The 18,633-nt window shown below is 37.4% G+C and overlaps 2 protein-coding genes across 5 annotated transcripts; both read left to right on the top strand.

The window, feature by feature from the left end:
- The first annotated feature begins 6,741 nt into the window (after nt 1-6,741).
- hao2 (hydroxyacid oxidase 2 (long chain)) lies at nt 6,742-9,649 on the top strand. The gene is made up of 7 exons (XM_057336404.1): nt 6,742-6,897; nt 7,024-7,175; nt 7,933-8,216; nt 8,661-8,882; nt 8,957-9,115; nt 9,245-9,314; nt 9,423-9,649. Exons 1-7 carry the CDS (start codon nt 6,764-6,766, stop codon nt 9,476-9,478), a joined length of 1,077 nt encoding a protein of 358 aa, XP_057192387.1. The 5' UTR covers nt 6,742-6,763; the 3' UTR covers nt 9,479-9,649.
- A 1,191-nt stretch (nt 9,650-10,840) lies between these two features.
- Nucleotides 10,841-18,204, top strand: si:rp71-68n21.9 (kelch-like protein 9). Of its 4 annotated transcripts, none has more exons than XM_057336843.1 (8): nt 10,841-10,955; nt 11,538-11,628; nt 12,679-12,964; nt 13,078-13,210; nt 13,576-13,772; nt 13,842-14,685; nt 14,787-14,900; nt 17,340-18,204. In XM_057336843.1, exons 2-8 carry the CDS (start codon nt 11,624-11,626, stop codon nt 17,834-17,836), a joined length of 2,076 nt encoding a protein of 691 aa, XP_057192826.1. In that variant the 5' UTR covers nt 10,841-10,955; nt 11,538-11,623; the 3' UTR covers nt 17,837-18,204. The 4 variants fall into 4 exon arrangements, with proteins under 4 accessions (XP_057192826.1, XP_057192825.1, XP_057192824.1 ...); XM_057336842.1 differs by having other exon boundaries at nt 12,673-12,964; XM_057336841.1 differs by having other exon boundaries at nt 10,877-10,955; nt 11,579-11,628.
- Nucleotides 18,205-18,633: the final 429 nt, after the last annotated feature.

Below are 18,633 nucleotides of genomic sequence, written 5' to 3'. Positions count from 1 at the left end.
GTTGTAGCCTGAAGGCACAGACAGCAGCCGCATGTGAAAAAGGTTTCCCAACCATAAAAAATTCTCTTTACTTTAATAATAAATGTAAGAGAAAGGGAGGCTGAACTGAGATGACTAGAAGGTTGTGTGTGTGGGATATGGGTAGAGAAAAAGAGAGAAGAAAGAGAGATGTATAGATATAGATACGATCAACATCAGAGCCATCTGTGGATTAATACAATTTACACCTCAGTTAAAGCAGGTTGGTCAGCACCTCTCTTTGCTCAAAGGCCTTCAAAGAGTGCAGCCTGGCCCTCAACGTTTTTACTGCAAACCAAAACAAAAACACTCGCAGACAAGCGATACAAAAATACACTGTGCGAATATTGTAATTAGATTTAAATTAAGTAATGTAATGAAATAGAACGGGAGAATTTGATTTAGCTTTAGCACAAGCGTGGCATGAATAGCGTTAAGTGGAGTTTGGTTTCGTTCATGGGGAGTTCAGTCATTGATACTTTCTCTAACACACTCTCTCCTTCTCTCACTTTCAAATGAGATTAAACTTTAAAGGAATAGTTCATAAAAAGCCAACAGTGTTTCAAACTTTGAAATCATTTAAACCAGTATTGTAAACCAAAGATTTTGTAACAGATAAGATCTGACTCAAAAGAACAATTCCCAATTTGGATATGACTTAATTTTTTTTTTTACAGATTTAGAAGATTTGCAGTATAGCATGTTTTGATTTCTTGTTTGATACCTTATAATGCTTTTACGTCCTTTAAAGGTGTCATGAACTGGGCTTGTTTATTGTTTTATACTGTTGTATGAGGTCTACTTATGACGTTCGCGTGGTTTTTACATTTAAAAACATCAAAATCAATAAGTAATAGGCTATTTTCTACCCGGGTTTTGAGGCCAGCTCGGTTTATATGTGGGATGGCACAATATTTAGCTATCTTTAACGGCATGTTTGTTTATTGCTTGATCGCTCTGTCTGGTTCCGCGCCACTTGTGTTACTTCAGAATTGTCATGCGCGAACCAGTGGGCGGGGCTAGAGAAGTAGTCGTTGATATTCTTTCTGTGGAGGCGGTGTTCAACCTATCAATGTCGTCATAGATAGGTGCATTCCAGAATCTGCGGTTCGCTGGTCCTGGTGTCAATAACAGTTGTAATAATCTCAGTAACAAGGGCGTTTTCAGTTCTGACACTTACATGATGTTCGTGTGAATACGATTCCCTCTTATATAACAAAAGCTCTGGTTAAATTGTGGTTTTAATTCATGGCATCTTTAATGCGTACAGGCTTCAGACAAAATTCCCAAGTGAATAGATGTAAAAAAATGTCAAAAATTCATTTTTCTTCATAAATTTTGATTTCTCAATTTTTATTCATTTTTGCATAAACAACACAGAATATGGACAACAGGGCAATTAAAACAGAATTCACTTAACCTAACCTCTTTTAACTATTCCTTTAAAAAAAATCTTTGATCATTTTAAACCCTAAATTTGCTCATCTAAAAACAAACAAAAAAACTCTGACACTCATACCTTTATAATAAATATTCATAATCGCAAAACTAAACAATGCTCAGCTGAAACAACTCAAATAACAAAAAATTACTTTCCCTAAAACTGTCAAAAATTCATTTTTCTTCATAAATTTTTATTTCTCAATTTTTATTCATTTTTGCATAAACAACACAGAATATGGACAACAGGGCAATTAAAACAGAATTCACTTAACCTAACCTTTTTTAACTATTCCTTTAAAAAAAATCTTTGATCATTTAAACCATAAATTTGCTCATCTAAAAAAAAAAAACAACTGTCATACTTTTATAATAAATATTCATAATCGCAAAACTAAACAATGCTCAGCTGAAACAACAAATAATCAATAACAATTTTCAATAACAAAAAATTACTTTCCCAAAATATTGTACCACATGAAAGGTAGAACATACACAGGAATATTGATGATATGCCAGTTAACCTCACTCTAAAACATACAATTGAAACAAAAAGTTGCTTTTGGCCCCTTTTTCACTTCTGTACAATGCACAGACCATGGCAAGTGCTGACAGTAGGGCTTAGTGACTGTGAGTGTGTGAATGAGTGACTGTATGTGTGTGATTTACGTGAGCAGGGGGTTTACCACTGTTATACAGTTCTACCTGAACACCTGTGACAGTGAAACAAATCAGCAAATCAAGAGCTTCAAGGTACTGACAAGGTACGATATCTGTAACTTTATTTATTACCTGGATATACACAAGACTCCAAAGGCCTTACAATTAAAAAGAGGGGAATTTTAGATCCATTGTAAAATAATTGTCTGTGTGTGTGCGTGGGTGTGGACAGGTTTGGATATGGCTATCCATATGAGGCCCTTCATGTTAAAAATGTCATCATGTTTACAGTCTTCTGAAATAGTCCTATAGGACATAGTCTTTATCTTTGTATGAAAACTATTTGTGTGTTTGTGTGCTCCTAGTAAACCCTATTGTATGCTGTGGGGACCAAATGCACAAAGATAGTAATACTAATTTTGACCAGGTGGGGACATTTTCCTTCTGATGACAGCTGCTTAAAAAGACATAACAGAAAATTATGTTTATTCGAAAATGTAAAAATGTGGCATGTTTCCTGTGAGCGGTGAGTTAAGGGATAGAACTTACAGTTTAGCCTACAGAATAAAAGTAATTATGTATATAGAAAGTCCCCAGCAAAAATTTAGAAAACAAACTGTTAATATGTATTATTTTATTAAATAGGCTACCGCAAGAGAGACTTGTCTTCATTGTTCGTTTTTGTCAACATTTTTGCTGTCACACCATAGGATAGTGACTATTTGTCAACAACCCATGTAGGCCTACTTTGATCCTCACATATCCACTTGGTTAAAACACAGACTTAAGACATAAGCTAAACTCTTTGTTGATAACTTGAGACATGTTTCAAGATTACCCTCTCAAGTGCTCAGGTTTTAATCTTTTTCATGCTTGAAAACCGCTCCAAATGTTTGATTTGCTTACTCTATTGCCACCTAGTGTTCACACGTCCATTTGCCTGCTGTCTCAGAGATCTTTGTTGTCCAAAAAAGATTTTAGACCAATGTCTAAAGACCAATAGATCTACGTAGCTGTCACGTTTATAATTTGAACTCTAGAGACCATCTGTCAGGTGTTTAGGTAACATTTTACAGAAGAGTGTATTTGTGTATATTAGTTATTGTGTTAGCTGACGTGAACTAACAATGAACAGTCTATTTTTAAAGCATTTATTGATACTTGTTAATGTTATGTACAGTAATAATACCAATACAAGTATTCGCTGTTTGTTCATTTTAGTTTATAGTGCATTAACTAATGACAAAAACTTTTTAATTTAAATATTAGTTTTGGACAAAACAGACATGTTCTTATGTAATGTTATTTTGTTTAAGACAGCTACAAGAGAAAGAGGTTTAGACAAAGTGTTTATAATAATAGAAGAATGAAAAACTGTATTACCTTAATAGTTACCTTATTAGTGCCAGCTGTGAAGAAGAAAATATTTACATTTATTCATTTGGCAGACGATTTTATCCAAAGCGAGCATATAAAAATTATTTATTTTTTGGAAAGGAGGAGAGTTTGAGGTGGTTGGATTTGTGAAAATTATTATGTGTGAATAAAAGTACTGTTAAAAGTTACACGTTATTTGTTGTTTGCATATAGCAGTAAACAACTTATTTGACTGCCTTGTCCACTGGCTACCACCGCAAAAAGCTATACACAAATGAAGCATTTAACACCTTTTGACCCAATGATCCACAGAATAAAAAAACTTCATTACAAATGACTAAATGATGCAACCAGACTTTAGACTTCAATGTATTTGAGAAACATTATAAGATACGTCTGCAGGACAAATGCTCATTGTGAACATCTATTTTTCCTTCTTAATGCATTGCATTGCATTGCATTGTTGCATATTGTTTATCGATGCAACCAATTACCAAATTATTCTAATGTTAAGCTCACCGCAACATAATACTTAGGCAAAGACATAATACAGTACATACTTTAATATACCCTTATACTGAAAATTGTGTCAGCCTGTTAGTAATATTAAATCTGATGTCATAACTGAAAGGTCTGACTCAAAATAGTTTGTGCAAACATTATCATTTGCAGTGTTTGCTTGAGTCCAGAGATTTGTTTGAATAGTGCACCTAGGTCAGTTGTTATACTGCAGGGTTTTTCCTGGCTCAAAATGAGGCGGAGGTGGTGCCATCCTGATCTTGTACACACACACACACACACACACACATAGGCCTACCATACCTTTAAGTGGCTTAACCAAAGTGACCTTGAGACATTAAAAGTTCTAATGAAATTAGATGAAAATGACAATTATTAAGTTATATAAAACATTACTTTTATTCAACCAAACAGAAATGTGTTTTTTATATCAAATAAAAACTTTTCAGCCCACAATAGCCAACTGTATTAAACAGTCTTACTAAATGAGCAAAGCTCATTCACATCTTGCATTCTCCGTGGTTCACTTTAAATGATTCAATGATCTCTTATATTCGCTAGTGACTGAAAAGTTCAATAGTTTAAATGAATCGGTTCAAATGATTCATTCGTGTGCGAGTCGTTCTGAACGCAATGTGCGTTCCTACTGGCGAACTCGCTGTGTACAGTATACGCTGATTCAACAATAAAACGGCACAGCTAAAGACATTACAATGATGTACTTCATGTTAATTCAAGAAATTTCAAGAAATTAAACGTACTTGGATGCAAAACAAACTCTTGTTCTGCAACTCTTTTTAGCGCCTCATGTGCTGATAACGAAACAGCGCCTCCACTGTGGCGTAATGCCGCAACTGCAGTTACAAATGACAGTCTGTTAAAAGCACGCAGCATTTCTTGTGAAAACACCTGTTATAATTTTGGCGAGAGTCTGAGGCCGCACGACATTTGACGGAGGCGGCCTCCTCCAATTTCTCTATGCAGGAAAAACCTTGTACTGTGCATCACTCTGTAACAGTTAATTTAAGCTAATTAACTAACAGTCAATAAACTGTCAGCTGTTAGATGACATAAGTGTTTGTAATGGTGGGAAAAAAGAGCAGTTGGATCTCAGGCTATTGCTTAAACACACTGCTTGGCCACCCCACATCAAAGCCGCTGCTTGTAACGTGTGATTTCTTTTTAATACATCTCATGAGATGTTAAGGCAGAGGAATAATGTAACATTTTCTGTGTTTTATTATGTAATCCACTTATTGTGCAGTCCTGTCTCCAGGACAAGTCACCCTGGTCCACTAGATTTCATATTAGTTTTCTGACTAAAGTTCAATTGACTATTTTCTTTGAACACAATATTCTTGCACTAAAATTACAAGCAATCTTAGTAACGAGTTAAACGTGTGCTTGCAGTGTATACAGAGAACTGTGAGTTCATGTGCACCTGAGGTTTATTCTATAGTCAGTATGGACAATGAGCACATTTCAAGCCACTGAAAACACAATAAAAAGCAGGGGTCAGCCTTAGGTCATAGTATTTTAGTCTCTCTTTTTTGTTATTATGACCAATTTTATTCAAATAAATAACAATATTTTCATTTGGAATTTGGGAGACATGTTCACAGTTCACAGAATTAAACCAAAAAATTTATTTTACTTAAAATGTACCTACTGTATGTGGGTAGTTGACAAATATGAAGCAGAATAAACTCCTTGTGGTGTGTGGATATGCATGCTTTTTTTGAACTTTAGTTAAAAGCAGAAATTTATAAATCAAACTGTTAATAATGTATTCTTTTTTTAATATTATTAGTTATATTTATACAAAATAGAGATTTATCTTCATTGTTAGTTTTTTATACATTTTTGCTGTCACGCCATATAAAACATTTACACATTTTAGATAGTATTTGATATACGTATATTATATATACAGTAGTATACTATTTACTTTGTAGTAAATTCACAAAATTTGAAAATAATTTTTGAGTGGTTGTATATTAAACATGAACTGATGGATAAGCCTCAACATAATGGCTTACTTTAGTCTCTTGAAAATAGTTAATACAGGATAAAGTCCAGAGGTCAGAGTTTCCCATTACTTTAATTATTAACTTTAAATTGTAGTGCATAAAAAGCATTGAAATGTAAGAATTGTCTATAAAATGTTAAAGAAGGTATTAAGTATTGTTAATAAATTCCTATTTAATACAAGTTGCTGGCGAGTACTGGTTTCTAGTAATAACTCAAAAGTTCATTTCCAGCCCAGCGTTCACATCACCCTGGTTTAGTCTTTTGTGTTAATCAGTGTTTTGCTCAAAACATTCATCATGCCATAGGTAGTTGGCTAAAAGCACTGGGGCACTCCACAGCACTGTGACCTAAATATGTGCCATTAAAGCAAAGGTAAAAGATGTCTATTTTTGTTTTCAGATTTATTTATAAAAGGATTTAACTAGAGCATAAAAAGGATGCTTAAACCTTTTACATTTATACTCTTTGTTGTAAGTAAGGTGATGTTTAGTGGTTTAAGAGTTTATGTAATCTCATTTGTTATGCCATTTCAGTGGCACGTTTTTAATATTGTCCTTGAAAACATTTTATATTAATTTATGTATACATTATGGGCGTGGTTGCTGTAAAACCACAGTTAATTTTCGTAAGGATTATATCAATTTCTTACTTACGGGTGTTGCCATGTTTTGTTTTTTTCCTCTCCAAGAGGGGAGATCCGCTGTGCAGTCGTGCAGGCATGACTAGTATGGTCTGTCTCGCCGATTTTGAGGAGTATGCCAAACAACATCTCGCAAAATCCACATGGGACTATTATGCTGCTGGAGCTGATGAATGTTACACTAGAGATGACAACTTGCTAGCTTACAAACGGTAGTAGTACAGCACTACTTTTTTAACTTTGCACTGTTGTGCACGTTTACGGTGCATGCTTTTAGCTAAACCAATATGAAACTTGGAACATATAAAACTGTCAAAACAATATGATATATCTTTTAGGATCCGCTTGAGGCCACGGATCTTACGGGACGTGTCGGTCAGCGACACTAGGACCACGGTACTGGGAACAGAGATCCATTTCCCTGTGGGAATTGCACCCACGGCCTTCCACTGCCTCGCGTGGTATGAAGGAGAATTGGCCACGGCCAGAGGTGAGAGTATGACATTTCACAAAGTAGCAGTTAACCTAAACACAGCTTGGAAATGTAAAATAAGAGTGTTAGTAAAGTTACCATTCATGTACTCTCGCGTAACGTCTGACTACCAGGCATTACTGTACTAGCTATGTTCGGCCTCAGCGCTGCGCAGACCGATCGGCGCATGACACCGAAATACCGCGAGAACGATTCGAAAGCACGTTTCCTTGGTTATACAACTACAAATGCAGGTCATGCTCTGGGCACGAGATGGCGATATCAGAAAGAGTATTAGAAAGACTAAAAGAGCACAGTCCAAATTACAAGAGAATGACACATTATTTAAGAGTAAAATATATACAAAATAGAGAGATAATGTGCAGGTGAAATATATTTTATGAATATACATATTTACACATGTGAGATGAGATTTGTAAAGGAATTATGGAAAAGTAGATACATTTACCTGATGAGGGAGATGGCCTGGGAAAAAGTCAGTCCTGCACCTAGACATTCTTCAGCTGTTTGTATTTGAACTGTTTTTCGACCAGAGTGAGACAATAATTAGGATGCATTTTGTATTTATTTATTTTTTGCTGATCGCCCACACCCACACTTTGAGAACCACGGCTGTAATGATTTTTCTTGCACGCACGCTTCTTTACTCTGAAACACTGTCAATGACTGCTGAGTTGAACTGATATAGACATCGTTTAACTTCTGTCTTTCTCTTATTTTTCCATCCGGCTTTCCATCTTCTTTTATTTCTCAGCCACTGAAGCGGTGAACACTTGCTATATAACAAGCACATACTCCACATGCTCTGTGGAGGAGATCTGTGCTGCAGCACCCAACGGTTACCGCTGGTTTCAGCTGTACTTATACCGTGACCGTAATCTATCAGAGCAGATTGTGCGAAGAGTGGAAGCGCTCGGTTATAAGGCCCTGGTGCTTACAGTAGATGTACCCTATACTGGTAAACGGCGCAATGACATCCGCAACCAGTTTAAACTCCCACCTCACCTGAAGGTCAAGAACTTTGATGGGATGTTCCAGGTAAGATAGTATAATTTATTCATTATTTGTGCCATCATTTTTTATTTACGGTAGGACAGGTTATGGAATGAGAAAAGCAAATGTTGCGAGCTAGATTCAAACTTGCGTAGTCTCTATGAGTTCCTCGGGTTAATCCCTACTGAAAAAAATATACAAATTCTAATGATTTACATTGCAGCTACTATTATGAACCAATAGGTTTTTACCATTAAAACCATATCATCACAAAATATATTTTATATGATGTGTTTTGGGCCTTATTCTAGAGACTGTCATAGTTCATATTAAAACCAATACAGCACACATCAATGCAAATCTTTGATTTAATTAGAATTTTATTTTTTAGAATTTTACTGATTTTTGTCAGCAGGGAAACCATGCCATGAATATCTGGGTGCATGGTTGTTTGTATGTTTCTCTGAATATCTATGGCTTTCTCCACAGGAGCAGAAAAGCAGCGTTGAAGAATATGGGATCCCGGCCAACACATTAGATCCATCAATCAGCTGGAAGGATGTGAGCTGGCTCCAGTCTCTAACACATCTCCCTATGATCATCAAGGGCATCCTCACAAAAGAAGATGCAGAGCTGGCTGTAGAGCATGGGGTCAAAGGCATAATTGTGTCAAATCACGGAGGCCGACAACTAGATGGAGGACCCGCGACAGTAAGGGACTTTTGCAATTTTGTTATAATTTACATCATTCAGATTGTTACATCATGACCGTATATATCACACAGATAGATTGTCTGCCTGAGATAGTAGAAGCAGTGCAGGGCCGTGTCGAGGTCTACATGGACGGGGGCATCCGCACGGGTAGCGATGTGCTGAAGGCTATAGCCTTGGGAGCCAAATGTGTGTTTATTGGCAGACCGGCAATCTGGGGCCTCGCTTACAAGGTAACACTGCGGGAATCCCGTTTTTTTTAAGTATGCATCAGCTTCCTGTCGATTTAAAAAGATGCTGCCAACACATGCATGGTAGTTAACACAGATGAGATGTTCATATGAATCATATGTGTTTTGCAGGGGGAGGAAGGAGTGAAGGGGGTGTTGGAGATGCTGCAAGATGAGTTCCGTTTATCTATGGCGTTATCAGGTTTGTTTATAGCGCTTTGTTTAAAATGCAGCATGTCACATTTTCACATCAAAAGAGATGAAATGTGGTTTTGGTGTCTCAACCTCAAATCACCTCTTGTTTTTCTAGGGTGCAAAAATGTTGCTGAGATCAACAGGAGCCTCATACAGTTCTCCAAACTTTGAATATCCAAGAGATCTACAGTTATTTACACCACAATAATCCACAATGTCTACTTCAAGTGGTGTATGAACTACTGTAGTTTTGAGGTCTATACAAATGTTCAAATGATGGTACTGTATAACTAACTACAGTGTTTTTAATTCAATAAGCATCAACTTACTTTGCAAATAAAATTCAGTTCATCTGATTAATCTGTTTTGTTTGTGGTTTTTATGTGAATGCTGTTATAAGAGCTCCTGATAAGCATAGCTCTTCACAAAGTCTAGACTAGTTTATTATATACATGTCTATGTCTATTAGGTCTGTCAGTAACAGATAGTAAGGAAGGTTAAATATCAGGGTGTTTTTTGAAGGTTTCTTTTGTATGTGGCCACAACATATACAGAGAGAAGTTTAAGTTAAAGCAATTCATGGTGATTTGACATTATACATAGATATGTGTTAGACTGAAATGGGGTCAGAGGTAATACCTGATGGTATGTGTTAATTTCGTATCATGGTCGATGTTGACTATACTTTTGGGTGTTCTGCTATTTTCTGTCAAAAATGTTAATTTTGGGCATCAACTGTATCGTATTTCCAAAACCAAACAGGGTATGCAATAAAAAGGGCAGTTTTTCTTTAAAAAAATGGTTTCTATTATATTTAATTTTATATTAAATTATAGGGCCAGTTCACCCAAAAATGAAACTTCTGTCATCATTTATTCACCCTCGAGTTGTTCCACACCTGAATACATTTCTTTGGTCCGCTAAACAAAGGAAGACATTTGGAACAATGTTAGTAACCAAACAGATCTCATCCCCCATTGACTCCCATAGTATTTCTTTTCCCTACTATGTCAGTAAATGGGGGATTACTAACATTCTTCCGAATATCATTCTCTGTGTTCAGCAGAACAAAGAAATGTATACAGGTTTGGAACAATCTGAGGGTGAGTAAATGATGACACAATTTTTAATTTTGTGTGAACTATCCCTTCAAGTGCACATTTGTTTTTCACTGGGCCACTGGCTTATCAAATTTGTACAGGTATGTATAAAACCAGATCATATGCAAGTCTTATACCATGTTAATTCCATTTTCGCTGTTGTGATGTTCTGTGCTCTTAAAATGTTTTACAGTCCTGAAAGAAGAACCAATATAAATTGCTAAACCAGCACATAAACACGAAAATCTGATCTTAGGCTTCTCATCGGTTATGGGTTCACCTCATGTGCATCAAACGACATCAGAGTGCAGAGGAAACAGCAAAAGGCTTCAAAAACTGAAGCCTATTATAAGTAACATTTCAGAAGAGGGAAGACAGCACATTTTGAAACGACATGCATGTTACTAACTAAGTGAGAACGAGAAGTGACACAGGAAGTCAATGAGGTTGTGGTAAACACCCTGCATACCCGTTTGTGTGTGATCACAGTGTAATGTGCTATTATGAGAAGAGACTTTAAAAACTGCCAGAGAAAGCAACACGGCTCGGTAAGCTTCATTTATTTTATTTATCTGTTTTTCCTAACCATTTATACACTGTTGTGTCAATGCTTTGATGAGGATTAGTTTTGGTATGGCTTTAAAGTAGTAGTACTATGTAGTAAGTGTATTTTGTATCTTACGTTAATCTACCAAATATGTTTGTGTTCTTAAAGTTCACAAAAAAATAGGAAAATCTGTCACCATTTACTCATCATCATGTCCTTCCAAATCTGTATGACTTTCTTTCTTCTGCAGAACACAAAAGAAGATATTTTGAAGAACCTTAGTAACCAAACAACATTGACATCCATTGTATAGACACACAGCCCCTGAGACATTTCTCAAAATATCTTCTTTTGTGTTCCACAGACGAAAGAGTCATATACAGGTTTTGAACGACATGAGCGTAAATAACTCATGGCAGATTTTTTTTATTTTTGGGTAAAATGTCTATTTAACCACTTATTTTCTATACACAGTACATATAGAGAACACTCTTGTCTGTGTTATTGGAGTCTTTGTTTTGTTGCAAACAGATGGTCAAGTTAACTTCCCCTTTTTTCGTTAATTCTATTAATGTTCCTACAGATGGTGAATAACAACTATAGATTTTTTTCTAACTCTGTCAGAAATCATTTGTGGAAAGCAATTTGCAAATAGGCAGACTCAAGAACATGGGGTAAGTAGTTTATATCATAAGGAGTCATATTTTATCCAACAATAGTGAAAAGGTACCCATTTTTTCAACTTGTGACCCTGTTATGTTTCCGATAGCGGTAACTATTTTATTCCAAAACTCCAAACGTTGTGTTATAAACTTAAACTGCTTGGATAGACATAATTATGCCACACTTAAAGGGGTCATATGACACGGCTAAAACGCATATTATCGTTTGTTTTGTGTATACACGATTTAAGGTTCATAAACGCTGTATTTTCCACATACCGTGCATGTTTGTATCTCCTCTTTGCCCCGCCTCTCTGAAACGCGCTGATTTTTTAAAAAGCTCATCGCTCTGAAAAGCAAGGTGTGCTATGATTGGCCAGTTAACCAGTGTGTAGTGATTGGTCGAATAATGCAAGCTTGTGACGGAAATGTAACGCCTCTTACCATATTTGGAACATCAGGTTGTACTGACAGGTTCACCCACCTTACTTACGTATACATTTGGGCGGTCTTAGTCAAATCATATCACGAACTGACGTAGATTTGTGGGGGTGTGGTTACATGAGGCATTTCAGGCAGGTCTGTTTTTTTTTTACGTGTCTAATACATGCATGGGCAACTTATAACACATCAAAGACACAGAGAAACACGTATTCGCGCCATATGACCGCTTTAAAAAATTGACCACATTAGAAATCCTTGAAGGGTGAACAATTTTACTGCTTTTTAGTCTTTCTATTGCTTTACTGAACTTGCCAAAATATATTAGCTGCTTGCAGGTACTTATTTTCAGGGATTTTTTTTATTCACTTGCATTTTAAAACATCTTCCAAATACCTGGTAATGCTAAAATTTCTAAATGCTAAATTGTAAAGCCTTAGAGATTCCAATAGATGTATCAAACTACAAGTCTTATAAAATATGAGTGATATAAAAATTAAAGCAAACAGTGCACATAAAGAGGAATCAGAAAATGAAAGTTGATCTGTGACTTATACACTACTGAGAAATATTGCATATGCTCTTTGCTGCACTGACTTTATCACCTTGTTTCAGAAACAGTGGAGAGGAAGGAAAACTTTCACGAAGACTTTCGCGAATAGGAAGCAGATCGCAGCGGGAGCCTCCACGACCTCCTCCTCAAGCAGACAAGCCCCCAACAGCTGCTCCCCCAAGATCAGCTGAAAGTGCTCCAAAACCTCCAGAACCTGCCCCAAAACCTCCAGAACCAGCACCAAAACCATTAGTTATCCCCTCAAAACCACCAGTGGCCCAAAAGCCCACTGCCCCTCCCAGGCCACAGATACAAGTCTTCGACAGCACAGAGCATGGGGCTGCCATGCTGAATGTAAGAAGTTGCCTAAAATAGAGAAAAACAGTTTACTATATAATAGTGTTAGACTAGTATTTGTATATTGCAAAATAGTGTGTCACAAACTGATTAGTTTTGCCTCGTCCCAGGGGTTGGATCATTTTCGTTCTGATGAGACGCTATGTGATGTCACTCTGGTTCCCGGTGACAGCAATGAAACTTTTCCAGTTCACAGAGTCATTATGGCTTCGGCCAGTGACTACTTTAAGGCCATGTTCACAGGTGAGTCCCCTTAAATTCAGAAGAATAATTTTCAACTATCATTAATATTCAATGAAAAGTATGAATTCATGAAAAGTAGTGGAAAACATGTTGTACAGTCACTCACAGTCCATTCGAACTATAAATTTAACGTAAAAATTGCATTCCCTGGTTGGAAATCAGCACCGTTCTTTAAAAATTAAGCTACAGGAAAGTTATCAAAGATTATTATAAACCCTATAAAAAAGGTATGATTTTACTGATACCATACAAATGTTGCTTGTGTTTGCATTCTGGTTCATAAATAGGATTCTGAGGAAAAGATAAAAAACACAGTTTTCTGTATGCAATCATCTCTTTTTCTCTTCCTCCTTGTGGATTGTCAGGAGGCATGAAAGAGCAGGAGTTGAAGGAGATCAAGCTCCATGGTGTGAGCACTGCAGGCCTGAAGAACATCATTGAGTTCATCTACACATCTCGTCTAAGCCTAAGTCTCGGGACCCTCCAGGACACGTTAGAGACAGCGAGCTTCCTCCAGGTGCTTCCCGTTCTCAGCTTCTGCAACCAGCTTCTCAGCAGTGAGGTATGAACCCTTAAGATGTGGTGCTTGTGCTTCCTTTCACTCGATCTTAAACTGTACTTTCCACGGTAGATCACCACAGAAAACTGCTTGGAAGTTGAGCGCATTGCCAGAGATCTTCTCCTCGAAGACGTCCAAACAAACGTCCACACGTTTGTGTGTGAGAACTTTTCTGATCTGGTGGAGAGTGGCCGGATGCTGCAGTTGTCCGAAGCAAGCATGACGTACACTCTTTCCAGCCACTCGCTGAAAGGTTTCTCTGAGATGGAGCTCTACCGCATCGCCCGCGCATGGCTATCCCATAAACCCAGCGAGCGCCGTTCCAACGCTTACGCCCTGATGCGACACATCCGCTTCCCTTTGATGTCCCCTGCCGAACTTCTCCAGATCTCTCAGGAGGACCAGATGGAAGAAGGGGCAAACAAAGGAAAGGAGGAAGAGGAGTCCTTCATGCGATCCAATACAGCCTGCGTCAACCTTCTTCTGGAGGCCAGCAACTACCAGATGTTACCTTTCCTCCAGCCGACGCTGCAGACGGAACGCACTCGGATTCGATCCGATTCCACACACCTGGTGGTTCTGGGAGGTGTGATGCGGCAGCAACTAGTGGTGAGCAAAGAGCTCAGGTTGTACGATGAGGAGGGTGGAGGAACCTGGAAAGCCCTCCAACCCATGGAGGTGCCACGTTACCAGCATGGCGTGGCCCTGCTCGGCGGGTTCCTTTATATCGTGGGTGGTCAGAGTACTTATGACACCAAAGGTAAAACAGCTGTGGACAGTGCATACAGATACGACCCTCGCTTTGACCGCTGGTTGCAGGTGGCTTCTCTGAATGAAAAGAGGACATTCTTCCATCTCAGTGCTCTTAAGGGAAAGCTCTACGCTGTTGGAGGGAGAAATGCCACGGGCGAGATTGGTAAGGAGGACATGTTTTAGCAATTACTGCTTTAATAAATCTGCACAAAATGTTCTGTCCCCTCTTGAAAATGCTGAAAACCAGAACTGTCTGTTCTTTAGATTCTGTGGAGTGCTACAACTTGAACAAGAATGAGTGGAGTTTTGTTGCACCGATGTGTGAACCTCACTATGGACATGCAGGCACGGTACATGGAGGTCGGATGTACGTCTCAGGTAAGTGTCCGAGTTTAGTTCATATAGGTAAACTCAATGTGAAAGTGGCACGATTGCAACATCCATCCTAACTGGTGAGGGGAGATTTTGTAAACTAATTAAATCTGGACCACAAAAGCGTGTTTAGCTGGGTGGCCTTAATCCACCACGCTTCTCTGTGTGAGCGAATGTGCTGAACAAATTTTTTTCATTTATTCAGTCACTTAGCAAAAACAAACGTTAGAGGTCACTTAGCAAAAGCAAACGTTAGAGGTCACTTAGCAACCTTGCAAAGTTCTCAAAATGAGAATCAAAAGCAACTAGGAAACAGGTACAAGATGAAGTGGGTCACTCATATGTGGTTAGACCACAGTCAAAAAAGGACATGCCAGGCTTGCTGTGAAACCGTGAGAATGTTTCTTATTGACAAGCAGTAAAGATAGGCTTACAAAAACAAGTTTATTAAGTGTGCTATTAGTATACTTGTTTTAAATTAAAAAGAAAGTTTACTTTTCACTTTGTATGTACTTCTCAGAAATATACTTATAATTACATTGAATTACACTTGATTTATACTGGCATAACAGTCTATGTATAAATATACTTAAAAGTATAATAAAGTCAAATAAAAGTTATCTTGTCTTGTAGCTATGTTTACGTTTTTGATTGAGAAGCTTATTAAAGGGACAGTTCACCACCCAAAAAAGACAGTTCACCCAAAAATAAAAATTCTGTCATCATTTACTCACTCTCGAGTTGTTCCAAATCTGTGTACATTTCTTTGTTCTGATGAACACAGAGAAAGATATTTGGAAGAATGCTTGTAACCAAACAGTTCTTGGCCACCACTGACTAACCAGCCGATTCTCAGGAATTGCGTATAAATAACACGCACTGTTGCAATATCGTGTTATACGTACGCAAAAGTTCGATTTTGCGTGCATAAATACACCTATTTTTGCGTGCATATGATACGCCAAGTTTAGCGTGCGTGCATATTAACCGGCAATTTGTCTTATTAACCTGTCTCCTAACCCAAACCCTAAACCTAATGTTAGCGTGCGTGCATATTATAACCTCTACCCAAACCCTAAACCTAACCGTATTATTTTCATTATTTCAGTGTTTCCTTCATGTACGTTTCAAAATTGCTGCTCTCCATATCATATGCACGCAAAATTGAACTTTGGCATACATATTTAACGATATTGCAACAGCGTGTTATTTATACTCAATCGATGTGAACGGGTTAGACTACCATAGGGAAATTACAATGGTAGTCAAAAGTGCCCCAGAACTGTTTGCTTTCCTACATTCTTGAAAATATCTTCTTCTGAAGAACAAAAAAAATTATAAAGCAAATGTTCCTACTATGGTAGTCATTGGTGGTCAAGAACTGTTTACAAGCATTCTTGTAAACATTCTTCCAAATATCTTTCTCTGTGTTTATCAGAACAAAGACATTTATACAGATTTGGAACAACTCAAGGGTAAATGTAAATGAAGACAGAATTTTCATTTTTTTGTGAACTGTTCCTTAAATGCCTTATATATAAAACTATTAGTAGTTCACTGAAAGTGTATACTTAAAAGTCTACTTTGATAAACTAAAAAGTGATACTTGAACTAGTAAATTATCAGTATATTTACTGAAAATGTATACTGTAAGATCACTTGCAGTATTGTCGTAGTACAAACGTAAAACTAGTTGTGTACTTAAAGTTTTCTAATGTTACAATTAAAGTACTTAAAAGTATACTTTTATTAACAAAAAGATGTCAAATTTAGGCCCGGGGAGTACTGAAATAGTACTTACAAAGTACTACTAGTACATTGATATTACTATACTCACTAAAAGTACATAAAAATACACTTGACCGTAAGTATACTTAATAAAATGTAGTAGTCTTATTTACTGTAGCAGTCTAAATACAGTCATTTGAAGCACTGAATGAAAAAAAAACTTCTCAGTCATTTAAAACATATCTTGTCACTATCCTTCTGAAACCTTGGCTGTCCAAATTTAAAAAATACTGCTTTTTAAATAATTATATACTGTTGTCGAAGTTGACAAGCACTTTTTAATACTTTTTATTGGTTAGATATTTGCAAAACCCAGTGACAAACATAAAGGGTGACTATAGTAATAATGATTTATGACGAAAAATAAAAATACATGAAATATGGAGATACAAGGTTTCAGAATTAAAGAGTATTATATTATATATTTGCCTAAAAGATACACAAATACAATGATAAAAGTGATGATAAAAGATAAAAGTACTGTGTGGGTGGGGGGTCTCAGTAAAAAACTAGGTTTTAAGACATAGAGTTAAACCACATCCTTCCTAATGATTTCTTTGTTTCTGCAAACAATAAGAATGCATTGCATTTCGATTCCAGCAGATAAACAATATCCATTCAAGTTGCAGTAAATGCATTTCCTCTTTATGCCATCAGGTGGTATTACAAGAGATGCTTTCCAAAAAGAGTTGCTGTGCTATGACCCTGACAGAGACGTGTGGTGCAGACGTGCCGACATGATGGAGCTTCGTGGCCTCCACTGCATGTGCACTGTGGGCGACCGCCTCTACGTCATGGGCGGCAACCACTTCCGTGGTACAAATGACTATGATGATGTGCTAAGCTGCGAATTCTACAGCCCTGCAACTGACCAGTGGACAGTAGTGGCACCCATGCCCAGGGGTCAGAGCGACGTTGGGGTGACCGTGTTTAAGGGCCGTATCTATGTGGTGGGTGGTTACTCCTGGAACAGTAGGTGCATGGTGGATATTGTGCAGTGTTATGACCCTGAAAAGGATGAGTGGGAGAAGGTCTTCAGTGTCCTGGAGCCTCTCGGAGGTATTCGTGCCTGTACTATGACCGTTTATTGTCCGAAGGGTTCTGTAGATGAGGCTCATATGCAAGAGTGTCCGCTCCCAACATCCAAAAACTGAGGCACATGAACAGATGTTTTGATGTTGATTTAAGCATTAAAACGTCATAAGTAAAATATCACATAAGCTTCACATTGCTTCGGTAATTTTCCAGGGCATGGTACAAAAACTCTTAATTACACACCAGTTAAGTTGCAAGAGCAGTAATATCTGAAAATAATTCGCTTGTTTAACAAATTTGTTATTCCATTTATTTGTTGCACAACTGCAGATGAGTTTGCAAAAGCTTAAACGCTGCTCTCTTTCAATGCCATATATGTGGGCCACAGTGATTAATGTTTCAGCTCTAAATTATTCTGTTAATCTATTTTTACCTCTGTAGTCTACTGTATATGCATTGCAGAAATAAAGGTTTTTCAGTCAGTGTATTTTTGTGTGGTATTTTTTATAGATCCACTTATTCCATTCATGACAAAAATAAATAGATTAAGTATTTTAATAATAAATATTCAGCTATTTTGAAATATAGCAAGGTTCTGTGTATAGAAGGAAGGAGACAGGTTCGGCGTTGCGGGAACTCGACGTTTGATTTAATTACAACACAGGGACACTCACAGTGCGTCCTATTGCAAAACAACAAATTAAAATACGTCCAAATATACGGTCGTAGATTTCTGCAGCTTCTGCTGACGTCTCTTTCTCTCGAGTTCCCAGCCGGTCTCTCTCTCGTCTTTCCCTCCGGTTGTGCTGTCTTTTAATCCGTCTCCCCACCAATTACTGAAACGTACGGAGCCTGTCTGGTCACCAGTTTACAAAACCGTGCTCTCGGATTAATAAACTGTACCCCCGAGTTTCCA

Source organism: Triplophysa rosa, linkage group LG6 (genome assembly GCF_024868665.1).
Source record: "Triplophysa rosa linkage group LG6, Trosa_1v2, whole genome shotgun sequence".
Classification (NCBI taxonomy): Eukaryota; Metazoa; Chordata; class Actinopteri; order Cypriniformes; family Nemacheilidae; genus Triplophysa; species Triplophysa rosa.
The sequence above is the reverse complement of the archived record's forward strand: the minus strand, read 5'-3'. Positions and strand labels throughout refer to the sequence as shown.

Bases quoted from the DNA above. Each gene is read 5' to 3' on its own strand.
- si:rp71-68n21.9 (XM_057336840.1), top strand. From the start codon at position 10,911: ATGAGAAGAGACTTTAAAAACTGCCAGAGAAAGCAACACGGCTCG. The intron at 12,965-13,077 runs GTAAGAAGTTGC...GCCTCGTCCCAG, and splicing joins ATGGGGCTGCCATGCTGAAT to GGGTTGGATCATTTTCGTTC. The intron at 13,211-13,575 runs GTGAGTCCCCTT...GTGGATTGTCAG, and splicing joins CTTTAAGGCCATGTTCACAG to GAGGCATGAAAGAGCAGGAG.
- hao2 (XM_057336404.1), top strand. From the start codon at position 6,764: ATGACTAGTATGGTCTGTCTCGCCGATTTTGAGGAGTATGCCAAACAA. The intron at 8,217-8,660 runs GTAAGATAGTAT...CTTTCTCCACAG, and splicing joins ACTTTGATGGGATGTTCCAG to GAGCAGAAAAGCAGCGTTGA. The intron at 9,116-9,244 runs GTAACACTGCGG...TGTGTTTTGCAG, and splicing joins TCTGGGGCCTCGCTTACAAG to GGGGAGGAAGGAGTGAAGGG.